At 40.5% G+C, this 19,346-nt stretch overlaps 1 protein-coding gene across 1 annotated transcript; it reads right to left on the reverse strand.

Annotated features, from left to right (window-relative positions):
- Positions 1-481: 481 nt before the first annotated feature.
- FBXO33 (F-box protein 33) lies at positions 482-19,007 on the reverse strand. The gene is made up of 4 exons (XM_079308704.1): positions 17,596-19,007; positions 11,176-11,286; positions 5,583-6,268; positions 482-2,882 (listed from the first exon to the last, which is right to left on the reverse strand). The coding sequence occupies exons 1-4, from the start codon at positions 18,858-18,860 to the stop codon at positions 2,611-2,613; spliced, it is 2,334 nt and encodes a 777-aa protein (XP_079164830.1). The 5' UTR covers positions 18,861-19,007; the 3' UTR covers positions 482-2,610.
- Between the last annotated feature and the right edge of the window lie 339 nt (positions 19,008-19,346).

The following is a 19,346-nucleotide window of genomic DNA, read 5'->3' on the forward strand; positions in this document are numbered from 1 at the left end:
TGACAACCAAACTTCAGGTTCAGATGCTGCTGAGCAATCACCATCAGATTTATCTGCTACATAAACCTCCCTCCTGAGGCCAAGCCCTGAAAGACACAGAGACAAACCCCAGTATTTCACTTTACTGGAACACGAAAAGCTGTCACTGTATTTACCTTATCTTTATTACCCACAGCATCTCTTCAGTATGTTAGCAAATGATCTTGCTTACCAAACCTGGAAGATCTAGGGACCTGCTTGAACAAGCAGTGCAGTTTTCACACTTGGCAGCAGTTAGGGCTGTCCTAACATGAAGTTCAGGAGCTCGAATGAAGTCCGTGCTTGGCACGCACACACTGCCCAGCCACTCTGACAAGCCTCACAGCACAGTCAGCCATTGCAGGGCACAGCAGCTCTCCAACAGCTGAGCAGACATCTGCAGCTTTCATTCAGAAGGCACAGCTGTGTACTCTGAGTACGGATAAAACGTCAAACTGAAGCATTGCAGGTATTCATAATCTATTTAATAGTGGGACACCAAAGAAGTACTACACATTTTTCTTGAGCACATTAGATTTTGATTTAAGCAATTGCAATTGATGCAGTAATTTCTCAAAAATAGTCTTCTATATTCTACAATCCACAGTTTACTGTATCAGTCTAATAGGTCATATAATGATAAACTGTTTGTGCTAACTGGTCTGATCTTTAGCAAAGCATCCTTCCCATTCCTCCACCACCCCAAAAAATGTTGACAAAATTCAGCCAAATTAAAAAAATATTGTGTGACTTATTTTAGATTTTTCTGCTGACCTAAACACAATGGGAGCTACTAGTTATACATATCTTATGAACGATGTTGCATTTTAATTCTAAAAATCTTCATGCTGTCAACAATAAAGTATTTTATACAGCAATCAATTTTTAATGCTTTATTCATTGATTAAAAGAATATAACATTTAACATAAACCATACAACATCAGTCATCAATTCAAACATTCAGCTGGTTTCCTTACATTTTCTGTCAGGAGTTTTTTTTTAATCTGATCACATTTATAAGATAAAATCTCACCACATCTGGCATATACACACACTGTGCCAGTGGATTCACTCTACTGATGTACATATAAAATCCGCATGGTATGTGCTCACTGGAGACAAAACAGCGCACACCTGTCAAAAGGTCATTTTAATATAAGATGGTAAAACCATTTGTAAAACACATATAAACTTTTTCCATAAATAGAATCATATCTGGACATCTGTTGCATAAATTGTGTTTTCCAAAGCTTACAATATAGCAGCCAGGTCTCAGCACTGCTGGGCACCCACGTTGGCCACTTACTTTATTATTGCAGACTGTCCTTTAAACATTAAATGCACAACATTCGTACCACTTAAAACTGGGGTCAGGTGGAAGTCTCACAGAGACCACGTCTGTACCGCGGTTGCCCTGAAACAGTTACATCGGCTTCTAAAGCCTCTCAGATATAACAAGATTTTAAAACATACTTCATGGAATGTTCTTCATGCATCATAGCAGCTCATACCTGTGATAGAACAAGCTTTGTATTTGTTTCCTTTCCTTCCTTTACATTCACTATTCACAGTGAAACAGGTGCATGTTTGTTAAGAGTTCTGAGGTTGCTGACTGAGCCACAGCACAGCTGTGTACCACAGGTCGAAATTCGACCTTATATATTACAATCTAGCAGTATCTGGCTGGCCAAAAGTTGGCCTGCCCCTGCCAGCATGTGGGCACTTCTTCGTTTTTAATCTATTCTTTGGCAGCTGACACAGGCGCTGACAGAGAAAATCCAGTGACTTGGTTGTTAGGGATTTCACGACTAATGTTTGTTTGCAGGTGTAGACCTTTGTATTGAATTCTTCACTGTTATGCGTTTACCTCACCGGAGCGCACATTTCTTGCTTTTTCCTTTTAAACTTTGGCCCAAAGCTAACTTTTAAGGATGATGACAGAACATGAGAACAAACAAGGAGGAGTTTGCAAAGAATCCAAAAGACTACAGCTTTATGGAGTGAATCTGTAAGTGCAGGAACCTGAACGCTAGTGTTTCACACCGCCGCTTAGCAGCCACGGAAAGCCCAGAATGGAGTTAAGCCGTGCTGCAGAATCCGCATGTGAAATCAAGCAAGGTAAGAGTCTTACAGTGAACAGCCCTGGATAGACTTCTCGTCCCTTAAGCCTATTAAGTAGCATGCTACTGGATTAAGCACACAATGACAGCAGAGAAATCCACTGGGCTATGGATATGGGTATTAAAAACAGTTGGCTCCCGAGCACAGGACTCCAATATAATAGCAAAATAATTCAAAATGCAGTTATTCAATTGAAGTAAAGTTAGCCGGCAACCTCAGACAGCCTTTGGCTGTATCTTTGCAAGGTTCGGTAGACAAGTCCATTAACCGTGAAAACCCTAAACACTGCCACTTTCAGCTTCTAAACCAATATCCGACTACGTTCTTTGATCAAGAAGTAGAATACACATATATAATTCTATATAGCTAATACTGATTAAACACAGCACAAAAGGGGTTAATTCACACTACCGAAAAAACATAATAGGACCCTACTTGCATATGTAACCACAGGAATTGTAAATAAGGAGCTAAATGCCTTCACTGAAGCTTTGCATCTCTCTGTAGAAGTGACGGGTTGGCTCAGTGAAGACACTGAGCAGCTCTATGTCCATGACGGCGTGCCAAGGGCGACCCAATCCGAGAGAAACTTGCTCAATGAAATTGTGTACTGGATCCACATCCTGATCAGCCAGTTCTCCTTGGTCAAATTCAATGCTTTCTTCTGTGACTTCCAGTACTTTCAGGTCAGAGCCACGAAGACGAGCAATTGCTATAAGATTATGAGCCCAGACTGTGTAACCTATTGGGAAAGAAAAACAAAGTCACTGTCATTTTCCTACAAGGCATTTTCTTACTCTAGTACATAATACTAGACCATCCCAGTATCTCTCCCAATGTATTCTGTCATGTTCCATGTGGCAGAATTCCCCTAGGGCATGGTGGGGGCTTTCTGGTTTCAGGTAGTGAAGCTCTCATTTTAAACTCCAAGTAAGAAAGTATAAAAGTATTTCAGATAGTTTCACCAAGCGTTTCTAGATCTTCTCCTACTTTCAGAGCAGTGGACTACTGTAAGTTATATATATAATTTCAAACATCCTGTGATCTACTCTGTAGTAAAATTAGAATGAAAAAAGTGAGTTATCAATTAACAGAATGCATAAAAGGACTGCTTTAAAACTCTGCTTATGTTAGAAAAATATTTGCTTTCATTGCTTTAGAAGTAGACTTATTAAAAGAAAAAAAGCCACCACAAACAAACAAAAAGTCAGCATGCACACAAACCAGAAGCCTCTGCAACCTCTTCAGATCACCCCAATGTGTGTGTTTATGAAAATATATGTATGTATGTTTATAACACAGTGTCATAAATATGTAAAAGTATCCTTCCCTAATGAGGCAAAAAAATAAAAAAGACCTTTGTTCTCACAGATGGACCATGTTTTTTATTCACAGTGCCAAATCATACCACTGTGAGCATCCTACTGTCTCCATCACATCCCATGGCCACATTCTTCATTCTACAAGAATTTATTTAACATCTGCTTTCCTCTGGCTCCTGGACATGCAACCTTGGTGGAAAGACTTCCCACAAAAGACAACCTCGAGGCAGCCCATCTAAGGTGTCCTTAGCATATGTTTTTCCCCTCCCTCTTTTGGTCAGTGACAAGTGGAAGCCAAAACTAGATGTAAATCAAAACTTTTTCAAAAGCAAACTAATAACAGAAGAGGAAACATACACATAAACACACACACATACAAAAGCCTGAGAAGCTCTGGAAACTGAAGAGTAACCACTTTGGGAGAGAGAAGAAACCTGAGCACTTCAAGCAAATTATGGCTCTGAAGGAAACTTCACAGTATAATATGACAAGTGGAGCCAGGAAACATCATGTGGTAAACCTCATGGAATCCAAGCATGAGGCTAAGATGCTGTACTGAGGCATCACAGCATTCTGGATACTTCTTCCTAATAATGTTCCATCTACAGTTACTACTTGCTTGTGGTCTAGTACTAGAGAAGTTATGTCCACAGCTTAGAAAATATCAGGAGGCATTTATAAGCAGCCTAGCTGGCTTCTGCTGCAAGGAGGAGAAACGAAGGGTAAAGAATGTGAATCCCAATGTAACAGCAAGGTGATACTTGGCCATTTCCTGACACAGGCAGACACAGCATCTCTCCAGAGAAAGGTGATGTAGCAACAACCATTTGGTAGACAGAAGGGCGAAGGATGTTTGCTTTCCCAGGACTCTGCACAGACTAATACTTTCTACTGAATAGACATGTTAAACAATACTTACATTGGCTTATGTTCAGATTTTTCACCAGCTTTTAAACTTAGATAATATATTAGAGGACTTTACTGTAGCAGGAGGATAATTTAAGGTAACACAATTTTAATTTTTTCTTAAAGGTCCTCAAATATGTATTGAAAGTTTAGATGAAACTGCTAAAACCCACACCTAGTACAATCATGTACCAGTAGCCAAAATCTGTCTCACCTGGGAACTACTAAGGAGAGACAGCTGAATTGATCATGCCTCCCCTGTCCCCAGCAAAGATTTTTCAATAAAGGACCATGGGGAATTTAAAAAAAAAAAAAAAAAAAAAAAAAAAAAAGCAAATACAGCAGGACCTTCTGATTTCAACCAATGGAAATCTGAATGCCCACTTTCTGCTGCTGAAGGTCTCCTGTTTGTACTGAACACTGGAGATTCACTCCCCCAGCAGCCTGAGGAAACACATTTATTCTTGTGCAACACAATACAGTCATCACTTAATTCATGCATCAGCAAACTTGGACTTGGTAAGCTGATTCCAGCACAAATAGAAAAACATTATTCTGCATTATTTCACTTTCGGGGGCCTTAAAATTTGCCAGACTGTTGTAATTTCTACCACCAAGTGCTCTATTGATGACAGAGCTGAATGAAGTCTAAAAGCTATTTGCTACTATATGGCAAATAAATACGTGGGATAAACCTAGCTCTGTTATTGCAGTGAGGCAACCCCCTCTAAATATTTTTCAGACTTCATCTGCTGGTAATCTTATCAAATTGGTAAAAAAATTATCTTCCCAGCTTTGAGACACTTAACTTGTGTTTTTTACAAACAGGAAGCAAAATCATCTAATCTTGCCAGATTATGAGCTCACACAAAAACAGTAGATGTTTTCATTTCACATACACATAACCAATTACTTAACAGAACCTGCACAGTGCAGACCACTTGTGGGATAAGCCTCCTGAAATACTCTCTTCTAAAGTTATCCTCATTTCTGCAAGAAATGTAATAAAATCCTACATGACTTCTCAAAAGAAGTTAGTAAAATACAAGCAGATTTAAAACTCATATACAATAAACACCTTCAACAACAGCATGCATAGCAACGGTGCAGCAGCCTTTTGAATAACATCCACTGAAACACACTATGATTAGAAAGGCTGAAGGCTTGCAAGCATTTAAAAGCCACATCCTATGCCCGTGCAATGCGTTACCTACCATGAACAGCAAGGAGAGACAGTCTTGTGCACCTCCAGGCTAATAAGACAAGTGGATCCTCATTCCGGTTGTCACTGAGATCTGGGAAGGCAGACATATCTATCACATCATTCATTAGTATAAAATGAGTGAGGAACTTGTCATACTGCCTGGATATGAGGTCAACAACAGCCCCTGAAACATAAGTGACATAGCTGTCAAAGTGAATCCTCTCTAGGGGGATACTGGGCTTAAGAATCCTTAACATATCATCACTCTTGACATCAAAAGCCATTATATAGACCCGAAGATTAGTGCTGTTGCGAGTCAGCGCCTGCCAATTCTCATCTTTTGGCATATTGTCCAATGACTTGTGCATTATGGAAACACTGTGGACCAGCAGAGACAGTCGATGCAAAGGCACATGGTTGCTGTCAGCCAGGACTCTTGCCATTTCAGCTGTAAAATCACAGAAATCCAAAGCGAGCGAACGCAGATTCACAAAGCGCTCCAATTCAACCGCGGTGATAAGACTGGTATTACCAGGGATGTGGTTGTCCAATAAACTCAGATGTTCCATGGTGTTGGCTATGGGGTTTGATAAGGAGGACAATGATGTGGGAGTTACTATTTGCAGCATTAACCCACAAGACAGCCATTTCAATTGCCTGCTATTGCCTAATATCTCTTCAAACAGCTGTTGGATTCTGTAAGTAAACAAAAGAGACAATGATCCTATTAAACATGGTTTAGTCTTACCAACTGCATACCATTCAATTGTTTTATTTCAAGAATTATTCTTGCCAGATTATTATGAAATAATTCTGATACACCCACCTCTCCTTCCCCCTTTTTTTAATGAATAGATGTTCTTTACATTAAGATATTTTGTTCAAGAAGGCAAGAGAAGTATTTTAAATTTTCAATATTAAATTCAAATAGTACAGTCACACTTTAAAAACTTTCTCCATATAAGTATTTTTCCAGTCTTCATTCCAAACCTGTAAAGGCCCAAAAGAGTCCTCCTGCTTAAGTGTTAGACACACGTGTAGGTAGGTATTTGATCTCAAGCCCAGGTCAGCATTACAGAAAAACAGTTGAGCCAGACTATGACAGTTCCATAAAACAGCAAGAAACAAGATCCAGTACAAAAATGGCAGGAATTTCTTTTTCCCAAATCAGCTAACAGTTTTGTACAGAACACTTACTGATTTATTGCTATGAGGATCTGTATACTTTACACATCTAAGCAAAAAAACATTACAAAATTTTTATTCTAATCCATGTTATTTTAATATAGATAATGTCCAGGCAAAATTAGAGGTTTAGGCCAGTATCCTGACTGACAGCAGAGAAACACTAGCACCTTAAGGTGACAGAACAAGGAAAGCACGTAGGGATAGTTATCGAATATCTTTCTAGTTTCCACAACTTTGTAACTCAGTTCTGAGCAGAATTGGCATTATGTATTTTGCAGCTCTCAGAGACTTCACTTCTACAAATTCATCCAGGTTCCTCCAGAGTAAGTGTTTAGCAACCCTAACACCCAATAATAAGAACGTGGCAGTGTGATTACCCCCTTTTCTTGCTTGCTCTGAACCTGTCACCTACTACCTTTGATGCCCCATAGTCCTTCTGTTGTAATAAAGATCAGTCCTCATTCATCCTCTCTCTTGGCAAATCCTTATTCATCCCCCCTTTGCCTATATGTGCTTTCTTCCTTCTGCTATGAAGCTATTAGGTTTGCAAGGCCTGATTTCACCCAAGTGGAAAAGTTGGTGTGGTTACTGTATTTATTTTACACCTCAGTTCCCAAGGTTTTGCCTAGGATAGTCATCAGGTAAAAAGACTTCAATATTTCCAGCTTTCTCCTTACATTTTTTCAATTTTTTCAATTGAGGATTCACAACTGTGACACAAATGAAATAGTTTTAAACAACATGTAAGACCCACAGATAGCACAGTTTTTCTATTTTATTCCTAATTTCATTTAGAGTTCAGATGAACCTTATTTGATCCTAGCAATGTTAGCTTCGTAATTATTCTTGCCAATGCTTAAATTGAAGGCAGATTATCTTACAATCCCCCAAAGAAAAGATTCTACCACAGCAATCTCAAATTTCTTCCAAAGACACATCTACAAAAGGAGCTGTAATGGTTGCAGCAATGGTAAAATTTATTTTGTAATAGCCCAGGTAATCAATCTTAATAGTGCTTTTAATATCTTACAGAACTGTTGAAAACAAATCAATTTTGAGGTGTTCAGTAGAATACTATCATCTATATGTCTCACTGCATTAAAAATCTGTTTAAATTGCAGTTCTAACACACCTTAAACACCTGAGCTTAGAAGAATACTGTTTCAGTAACCTAGAAAATTTATTAAAAAGAAATATGTCACATGACTGCAGTTGTAGGGTAGCTTTTCTCCCCAGTGGGAACTGCAGTAAGAAACTTTTTAAAAAGAGATTGATGTAATACAATCTGTACATCACCTTTTTAGTGTAAGCACCAAAATATTTACACAAGTATTTAGATTTGTGCTGCTAATCTAATGACCTGGAGGTCCTAAGAAAATTTTCTCCAGTTTTTAGTCAGTAAGAGATCAAACATGTTAATACAGAATATTTAACAGCAATAATTTCTGAATTGTTTTTAATACTTGTTTTACAAAAGGCCAGACAGAAAGCACTATATGAGATAGAAACAATTTTAACATACTTCACATAATTTTTAAACACCCTAGCAGGTTTGATTTTCATCTGCCCTGCAAATTCTTATGCACATTCTATTTTTCATAAACAGATTGCATCTAACTGGAGTTTGCAAAAATAGCTTGAACTGCATTCTAGAAAATTAGACACATGAATTCTTAGAAATTACGACCTACTTTATTACCATATTAGTTTTACTTCAACTGCCTAGCAGGTACTACAACATTTATGCTAACTTAACACAATTATTTCAAAGCCCACTTATAAAACTGAAGTTGGAGCATATAACAGAAAATACAGGCAGAACTCACTCAGTACATGCCAAAAAGCAACAAAGCCTACTAATGTCTCAACAAGTGTCATCAGCCCCCTTTGCTCCCTGCAGGCAGTAATTATGGGATAGTCACCACTGACCTGTAACCTGCAAATTAACTTACTCGAACAAACAATTTAAAAAACATTTTTTTTACAAATGTACTTTCACAATTAATGCCCTGAATGGTGTTTTCATCCAGAGGACAGACTAAAGCCTGACCAGACAGGCAGAGTTAATTTTTAAGCTCCCAAACCAGTCCTAACCAGGACTGAAGCACATCCATGGCCCTGGACAGGAAGCAAACATATCACTAAGCTCCATATGGAGGCCATTTGTTTCATTAAATACTATCAATCAAAATATTTTGTTTAATAACAGAGGTTAAACTGGTTCTTTTGGAAACCAAACTATCTGAACCACGCGGATCAATCATGAGAAGCAGATTTCAGAAAGCCAAAATTTTAAACAGCTACCCTTTGTTTAACTCAAGACAAATGAACTGTTTACACTGAGCTTCCCAACACTACGAAACAGAGCAGTAAAGAGAATTTTAGAAAGTAACCAGGGACACACATGCTGTACAGGAAAGGAATAAGCATTACAAACTCATGCAGATGATTGCAAAAGTGTATTTTTGAAAACATGCTCCAAAGCCTCCTCTGCCTCAGGAAAACCCTTAGCCTTAAACCTGAGGAAGCATCCTAATGACTCTAATAGCTGAGATTCCACCCACAGTCTGTTACACCCAGCTCAAAGCCAGATTTCAGGAATCATAACATTTTTTCCCTGACTGCTTTAATTGCAGGAAGTTTCTGAAACAGCTAGTAAAGTTTATCACCACAGAGGTTCCAAAAATCCTCAACTACCACTAACACTATCTCCAAAAGATGCTTATACCTTTCACTGTTAGTTATCAGCATCAAAATTTTGCAACTTACTGATGCAAACCCCAAGCATAAAAAACAAGGCCAAGCAGCCATAAAGATTTACTTTCTGAACTAAGTCTGCTACTAGTTCTCAAACTTCAGACAACTGAATAAAACATTGTCAGCTTCCCTTTAATTTAGACAAGGACTAGCAGATCCTAAATTAGTTTTTCTATTGTAGAAAAGAATCAAACCCCCCCCCTAAAAAATAACAACAAAAACCCCAAACAACCAAACCACCACTCCCCAAAAAAACCAAACAATAACCCACAAGAACAAACAAACACAAAAAAACCAACACCAAAATTAACTAATCAAATAAATGCTACTTATTTTTAGTTCATTCCAAAATGGGCAAAGGTTGATACTCATCTAAAGGACTAATATCAAGTTAGTTAATGAATTTTGAATAGTTTATGGCTCCAAAATGTTAATACTTGCTTGAAGAAATATTTAACCATGCACTCAGCTGAGTAAACATCTGCTTAGATGGCTCCCTTCAAGCCCCTTTGCAAAGATTTGGTTATATATTTGTATTTTCACAAAACATATCAAATAAAGGAGCTTTTACCAAATGAGTCTTTACCTGCACACAGCACTACAGTATATACATTAGACAGAATCACAAATTGCTCCAAGTTCTGCATTGGAAACATAACAGATGACAAAGACAAGCATGTGACTCACAGCTGTATTCACACTGGTTTGCAAATTTAGGTCAGGACCAAACATTCAATTTGATGACTGTGTTCACATGCATACATTGATCTGATAATATACCTATATTGGCTCTAAAAATCACTCAAAACAAAAAACAGTAAAGACCTAGAGTGGCTGTACTTATTGCACTCCCAAGCTACTGGGCAAAAGATGTCTAAATAGACACAAATTAAAATTATGGTATTCAGGTTTTATTGTATCAAAAGTTTTAGCAGTACTGCTAAAATAGTTAAGTCAGCATCACTCCCCCTGTGGTAATTTATTCCAGAAGTCAGTAGCTGTTCATACTGTATTTAACTTTTTCCAAAGAAGAACAAATTACTATTTTGATTTTAATCCTTCAAGGACTGTCCTGTAATGTAATTATGGCAAGCTAAAATACACCTCTGAACTACACAAGCACATTGACAGCTGTGATCTTTCAGGAACTCTGCAAACATACAAGCTAATTTTCAGATGCAATTTGAAATAAGTTGTAACAGTTCCTTGTTTCAACAGTTTCTGTTTCTCTCTAAAGTTTCAAGCAAACTTGAAAGAACAAAAACACAAGCATGTTTTCAACTCTAGTGAAATACAACAGATCACTTCCTTTTCTAATTTTTTTCATGTACAGCAATAGTAAGAGGTGCTGGCAACAGCTCTTCACCCCTCCCACCCTTTTGTGGCATTAACATAATATTGTTTCTAAAGCACAATGGTAAGAGGAAAGAAAGGATTCTCACCCTGCTGAGAACCGAGGGGGAAAAAAACAACAAAAAATACAACAGCCACAAAACCAGACTACTTCATGTAAATAGCAGGAACAAGAATTTACATTTTCACCCTGTTAAAATACTAAAACGCTTCTCAGTGATGTATTTCATTAATTTCTCTGTTCTGTTACCTATTTCTATTATTTTACTATATTTGATATTTTATAAATTATCAAATTTACTTACTGCTTAATCTTCTTGCCATCAGGGTCAACCTTTCCAAGGTATGTATTTGATATAGTTCCATGTTGCTGCAGAATGCTTATATCCCCAAAGAGACTTAACTTCTGGAGGTTCCTAGGAAACAACAAAATAAAAAGGAATCTGTACAGAAAACTAAAATGGTGTGGGAAATCACTCTGGGTAAAACAAATGCAGGCAATAAACCCCACTATTACCGTAGCCATGGCCTATGGAAACTACAGAAAATGAGACTGAAGTATAAAGGGGAAGAGAACTACACAAACTGCTGAAACCAAGTGTAAGAGCAAATACAGCTTTTCAGTCAGCACAGAGTATTTTCAGCAGGCCTGTAGCACCACAAAGAAAACTCAGGAGTGATTTCATGCAGTTTTTAATCCTTGGAACACGTGTGTTAAGTGTCACAGATGAAAACATCAAATACTTATTCCTTTCAACATTTAACACTGCATTTAATGCCCAAGTAGAACACAACCACAAAAACCCTGCCAGAGCACTTATATCAGCTGGGTTACAAATGGGAGCCCAAACCCTCCTCAATCAAGGCATCACAAACCTCAGACAAGAAAAGCAAAAGCTCCCCATACCCTAATCAGTGTCCAGTTTCTGCTATATCAAAGTAGGGGAAGAGTTTCTAATATTCCCCAACAGTAAGGGCTGGTGGTCCACCATGACGTAAGATTTTAACTTTTAGAAGGGATACCTAAAAAGAAGTGAAGGAAGAACCTCTGAGTTGATGCTGAACATGACACAGTGCACTAGACAGTCACTTTTCCTTTCCCTAGCTCAGTTTTCTGACTTGCATCTTTTCTATTCCTAAAACAGATCCAGAAAGAGGTATGCCAAAGACTGCACTTTTAAAGTAGCTGTGTAGCATTTACTATTATGATTATTATTCTGTCTGTACCTGATTAAGTTTTGGGTCAACATCTTTTTTATTTATATATGCTCCAAATTAGATTTACTCCAAACATGTAAGGGCTAGTCTGCAATTGATAATTAACACGGCAGAAACTCCAGTTTCACCACAAATGGACACGTAAGTTAAATTAATCCTAAACAGCAGATGCCAATTAACCTGTAGCTCACAATTAAGTGAGTTACCATAAATCCTGATTTCTTCTGGCTTACAAAGCATATGCTACTATTCCAAATCAGCCGTGAGGAAAATGCAACACAATTACCATGCTCAAAGAGCATAGGGAAGCTCTGGTACCCTTCACTAGCTCCACAGTACAACCCGATATTTCACCAAGAGGAAGGGGGCAGGCAGGGAAAGGATTAAGTAGCCACGTTTTACATTTTTAGTAGGTATGAGTTGCAGTCTACAATTATTATCTACCATAAATCATAATTTACCTGTTTTGAAGTCCCTGTATTAAAAAACAGTACACTGATTGCCTGAAATCTATCCACTGTTGCACATGCTACTTTTTTTCTATAAGAGAACTACAACTTAATAGCAAGATCCACGAGCTTCATATAAAGTCCGACAAATACTGGAGCCAAATACCTAGAAGTTACAACTGTGTCTGAAATTCCAACCATTTAGTATTTCCTATTTTAAATGCAGGCCTATTGTACTGATGATACACTATAATAAACTGAGCCTTAGAATATGACTAATATTCTACAAATCTCACTAAGACACAGCCTGATCATTCTGAATAATAAGCTTGGCAGGGAAATCTAAAACACTGGCACACCAAACCGAGAGTATTTTGAGCTCTTTTTTCCTCAAAAGCTGTAAGAGATACTCTGGTATGATAGGGAAGTAGCAGGAACCTCCACCTGGTGTGAAAAGCAGTGTTCACAGCCAATGCTTTAAATAAGCCTTTATCTTTTGATCTTGTTGAGCTATTTGTGAGAGTCAAGAGCCAAAACGAAGTCTTCAGAACAGTCTGGAATCACCTGCATATTCACATCAAACACAGGTTTGTGCCACTCATACTGCCAGCCAATGCTACAGTAGGATGTAGGCAGGCATTAAGAGGACCACCGAAGTATAGGACACAGGAACACTAATTACTAGCACCCCACACATTTTTATTTCATCTTTTTGACTGCCATGTCATGCAGTACACAGACAAATGGAAAAGTTCTCTGCCTGAAAGCTTAACCAATGACAATATCCAATTATTTTTCTATTCACAGCACAGTTATTACCATCAACAAATCTGATCACAGTTCAACACTGTTAGATTTTTGCTACTGTTTGCAATGTTATACAACTCCATGACACTCAGCTCACCACTCATCTTTACTTCAGAGAGCCAGTAAAGTGATTGCTATTTAAATATAATTACTTAAAAGTTACTTATCTTTTGCTAAAACTCATAATGGCATCTTAATCCTGTGTAGTGTCCATACATATAGCTGGGGAAAAACTTGTGTTTTGGAAGGATTTCTAAAACATTTAATTTTCCACTAGCTCAGAAAGTGCACTAGAAATAACAAGCTTCTTACTAGGCTCCATCTTCAATTTTGGTCGGTCTTTTTTAATACTCAGTTAAAAAAAAGCACAAAATGTCCTTGCTTACATTCAAGGCGAACAAAATGGCAAGGCACATATTGTATTACTATACTAGTTTCTGCCAGTTTCAGCTGCCTGTTCAGACCAATAGAAAAGGGTCATTAGCAAACATCAAAAACAGATGCAGTCTCCTGTTCTGAGGAATTGACCAATTTTTGGTAACTCCAAGAGATACCATACTTCAGCAAGACACCACAGTTCTATAGTAAGCTGCATTTTTGTTTCCATAGCAAAGATCAAACAAGTCACACAACTTGATGTGCTGCAGAGGAAAAGAGGGGAATGTGTGTGTGTCACTATCTTCCTATCTTCCTTTGTAAGCAAGGAACAAGTAGAGGAAACCATACTTCAGTATCCTAGAGTTACATAAAAGAAGAAGATTTTCCTACAGAATGATCACCAAGTGCTTATTAGCTGTTATATGCACATAACTACAAACAAAGATTGTAGCACTCCCACCCTGCCTTCTAGAGCTTAGTTTTGAAAGATCAGTTCAAGAAGGTGCAGATCATGATTTAAGAAACATCACACCCACCCACACCCTTTTTCTCAGTATTAAGTAGAACATCACCTTTTAAACAGTTAAACGCTTTGAAATTTTGATACATTTACTGTCATAAACATAAAAGCTTATGGAAAAGTTACAGATCACTATGAATGCTACTTTAGTACCTTTTAATGAAATAAATGATAGATTTAGATAGAGCTCATCAAGGTTCCAATACTATTACTCCCAATATTTTGGGAGTAATATGCTGCACCCACAAAACAACTTGAGCTCTGCTTCAAATATGAGACAGACCTTGAACAGCTTTTTGGATGGTAACTGGGTAGCAGCAGGAATATTTGTCAAAAAATTTTCAGTTGTTTTTAACACAAGTTGCAGACAAGTTATTTCCTTAATTCCATCAGAACTAGCAAAGGTCATTCCAAAATATTTCTCTAGCGACTTAACACACAGATTTGCTTAGAAACTAGGAATTTTGTTGAACAGAAAATGCTCTTAGTAGCAACACCACACATCATTCTCCTCTAGCCAAGAGAGAATTTAGAAATTTCATTACTTTTAGTAATTACTCTTCTTAGGTCCTGCAGTATTGTAAATCCTCAAGGAAATCTGTAGCCATTTAAAGTAAATTATTTTTCTTGTGAAGAGGAAGGTTGCTGCTGCATTGCTTAATAATAAATTTAACACCCCATAACATTACACAGTTAAGAAACAAAGGCAGATTTCCTCCTTTTCAGTTCTGAAGTGTAAGATGGAACGTTTTTTGAACTTATCTGCCAAAAAGCTATCATAAGGGCTGACAGGACTTATGAAAGACTGTCCTCTTCTAAAGTTTAATTCCAAAAGGAATGCATTTACAGTGATCCAGCCACTGGAGAAGTAAAAAACTTCCATTTCCATTATTTTGGAAATTACAATAGCTATCTTGTGTACACTGAAATACAGTAAAAACAGGAAGGAATTATTTATAGTCTTTGAAATAAATAAAGAGAAGCAAAGAAATTAATTAATAATTATGGACTGCAGTCCCTCCTTAGACAAAACTAAGCATCAGGTAGGTAACAATGACTCTGATTTAGACATCAGGTGGTCACAGTAAGAGCAAAGCAGCAATTTGGCATATGTTAATACTCCTTCTCACCTCTTTTCAATCTCAAAAACCTACTTAAAGATCTAAAATGCAGTGTTCTACCTGAAAACTAATTAGTTATAGGCAGTTACTTTACAAGGAAAAAAAAAACCCAAAACCCTCAAACACCAAAATAAACTAAAAACCTAGTATGTTCAAGGGGAAAAAAAAATTAGTCTATTCTGAAAGTAAAACTAAAAAAAGGTCAAGTGCTTAATGTAAATTATGCCACTCTTCCCCCCAGTTTTTAAAAATGCTCATTAAAAAAAGCCTGCTGTAATAACCAGGTGCCCTGTGTTCCCCAGTCACACATCATTCATTTCAAAATTTCAAAAGAGAAGCATATAAATGATTTAGAGACAGCAAGAAAGTATGGCTATGCAAAATCCTATCAAAGTTGGTAACTTTTCATCCCTGTTTTACCAGCAAAATTATTCTAATCTACCAGAGAACAGGCACTGGAGAAACAACTTCTGCACAGTATTTTACTGCAGTCCTGAGTCACACTGTGCATACTGAACATGTAAAATGAACTTCAGAAAGCAAGTGTCCTTGTACAGATTTCAGACAAGGCCATCAAGAATTTTCCAAAAGAAAAAGTGTATCAAAAGCCTTCTCACATCAGAGTTAATTTTGACAGCCTCCATATTTCAGTAAGGGAAAAAAAAAGAAACAATTTAGTTTTGTACCAACGCCCCCATACAACATCTCCTGTAGACACTACTTATTTTAAAATACCAAGCCCATGTCGTGATATTTGTCTCAGATCAAACAATTGCTTCAACATTTTTTCCTCTTACAATAATAGCTGGATTTCCCGCAGATTCAACAGTGAAGTGAAAGCTCCTAAAATGCAAGAGAAGACCAATCAAGACAGATGATCACGATTTGCAGACCAAGGATTCAGAGGGCAATAAACAAATGAAGATAAAGGTGAGCTGGGACTAAGGAGCTGTTTTCTGAAGTGAGGTCTGTAACTCAGCGGCACCACAGGAAGTACCTGCTGGGCGCAGCAGAGCAGAGGAACTGAAAGTGAGACTTCACACACCACATTTGCATTCACCTCAAACCAGCGAGGAACTGCATTTAAAGTTCGCTTGCTACAATTCAAAATAAAGACACAAGGAAGGCCTCAAGCTCTGGAATCAAAGGGGGCGGTAACAAGATCATGACTCAGTTGCAGACAGTTTTCTAAAGGCCATCCACAAGGTTTAATTCATCCTAAAGATTCCCTGAAATACTTTCAGCTTTTTTTCTTCCCTTGATAGGTGAAGCTATATGCACACAGAGAGAAAATAATATTAGCTATTTCCTAAAACCTACGTGACTTTTCAAATCCATCATAACCTAACTGTAATACCCTTGCTTTCCTGTCTTACATGCTGACTAGAGGCCATATATCAGGATATCTGATTATTGCATTATCTCAATGACACTCACACACAGTGAACAGAATGCAAGTATTTCTGTGTAAAGACCTCAAAATTGAGGAAATTATCTATCCTGCCAAAGTAAGTGTGGGAAAAAACACATCTTAAATACAAACCACAAGAAAATATTTATATAATTTAAAACCAGTTAGGCCAAGAAAATCCTACATGTGGACCTTTTTTCAATAAGCAAAAGAACTTAAAACCTCCTCAAACCTCAGATTAGTAGGTGAGAGCTGGCTTGAAAGCTCTGCTTTTCTACAGCAAAAGACCTTAGAGCTAGAAAGGTGAAGGCATTTTACTGGGGCAGTAACTCAGCGCGCCAGAGCTGTAATTTTAACTCCCCTTTACTAATTTCTCATGACATATTTTTTTCCAAGCATACACAAGGTCCAAAGTCTGTCCGTAGTAAGGCTTATTTTAAGAGAGAAAGCTGTCTTGCTATGCAGTAAATTCCAACTCCTGGCTCTCACTTGCTCCGTTCGAGCTGCATTCCCCACTTCCATCCAAAAGACGAAGAACTTTTAATTACTGCAGCTGGATTTGTTTTGCGTATTAACCCTCTCGCCAGTTGGATGTCTGAGCGTTTATATTCCTCATCAAGCTACACTATACGATAAAAATTCGGTAGTTTGGAGCGGCGCGTCCCCGTTCCTGCCCAACTCACAGCGCGGCTCGGAGCGCGGCCCCAGCACGAACCGGCCGGCGCCGGCTCGGGCGTTGCTTCCGCCCGCAGAAACCGGCGGGACGGCCGGACGCGGCTCCGTGAGCCCCCCGCCCGGCACCGCCGCTCCCCCGGAGGTACCTGTTGTTGCGGACGCTGCTCAGGACGCACAGCACCAGCTCCAGGTAAGTCCTCAGCAGGTCGAGCCAGCGGGGGCTCAGCGGCGGCGGCGCCTCCCCGTCCCCCGCCACCGCGGCGCCCTCGCCCGCCGCCGCCCCGCCGCCGCCGGTGGGGTAGTTGTCGGCGGCGAACTGTACGCGGAGCTCACGGACGAACCAGCCGCACTTGCGCATGAGGAACTCGAGGCGCGGGCGCTCGGCGGGCGAGACGCGGAGGCTGAGGCGGAGGCGCGGCCAGAGCGCCGGGTAGAAGAGGCACTCCCGCCAGTGCGAGCAAGCGGCCGAGGCCCGCAGCCGGTCGGGGGCCGCCAGGAAGGAGAAAATGTGGACCACCAGCTCGCTGGGCAGGGAGCCGGCGCCCACCGCCTCCCCGCACACCGACATCCCTGGTGCCGGCGCCGGCCCCAGCCCCGCGGCGGCGGCCCCGGGCGGCGGCCCCGGCCTGGCCTGCGGCTCCTGCGACACAAACAACAACATCAATGACACGGCGCGGGGGGGCGGGCGCCGGCCGGGACGCGCCTGCTGCCGGGACGCACCACCCGCGCCGCTTTCGGGGGGGGAGTCGAAGGGGCGGAGCGGCGCTATCAGTGCCCGGCAGGGCGGGGGAAGCCGGGCCGGTACCAGCCAGCCCTGAGGGCAGCGTGTGAAGGAAGTCACCGCCGGCGCCGCGGTCGGTGTTGCGGGGCGGCGAGAGCCGCCGCGGCGGAGGGAGGAGGGCTCACCCCGCGGGGGAAATGGAACGTGCCGGCGGTGGCCTGGGGGCGGGGCCGGCGTGCCCGCCCCGCGGGGGACGTTGGCCGTTCGCCCCCCCCGTGCCGGCGGCGCGGCCCCCCCGCTCCCCGCCCCTCCGGCGGCTCCCAACGCAGTGCGGCGGAGGCTCCTGCCCTGGGCGCGGCCCGGGACCGCCTTCCCTGCGGGCCGCCCGGTGCGAGCGCCGGCCGCTGCCGGGGGCAGCCGCGGGACGGCCCCCGCTGGGCGCGCCCGCCCCGCGCGGCCGCTGTTTAGGAAAACTTGGGCAGGGTGTCTGGTGATGTGTGGCGGCGGCGGCGCGGAGGCCCGTATGGGACCGCACGTACGCCTTTGAGCCAGCAGAATTACCTCAGCAGCATTCCTGCTGCTGCCGCGGGAAACGCGCTGACTGCGCAGGAAAGGTGGAGCGCGGCAGAGTCCGACATGTGACAGAACCGGGTGCGAGCCTGGGGGGATACAGGAGAAAATGCTCCACATCCGAGTACTCCCACTTTCTTAAATCTCACCCGCTTTTATAACACCCGTGCCAACATCCGCTGTGGGTGTGTAAAGGTGACTTCTGTGCATACAGTTTTGAGAGAATTTAAAAGTCTGTTACATGCTGATGCTGTAAAGACTGAACAACAAAGTGATGGTAATTGCCTACATTTTTATAATTTAAAAAAAAACCAAAACAAAATAAAATTGAGTACTGCCAGTAACTCGGAAAAATGGTTACAGTTTCTGTAACAACTTTATATGTGAGTGTTCAGAAATGTATGCACAAAATAATCAAAGATGTGCTAATAGAAAAAAGTCTAGACTCTTCTGTGTACAGAGTAGGCACACATTGTGACCAGATTCATTAATAACCAAATCTAAACCACCACTCTCCCTTTACTCCATGACTAGCCATTTTTGCTGTCTCACAGCAGGGGTGAAAAAATAGTATCACTTATCTTTTCTTGAATCTGGTCCTGGGGG

This window comes from Erithacus rubecula (assembly GCF_903797595.1).
Source record: "Erithacus rubecula genome assembly, chromosome: 6".
NCBI lineage: Eukaryota > Metazoa > Chordata > Aves > Passeriformes > Muscicapidae > Erithacus > Erithacus rubecula.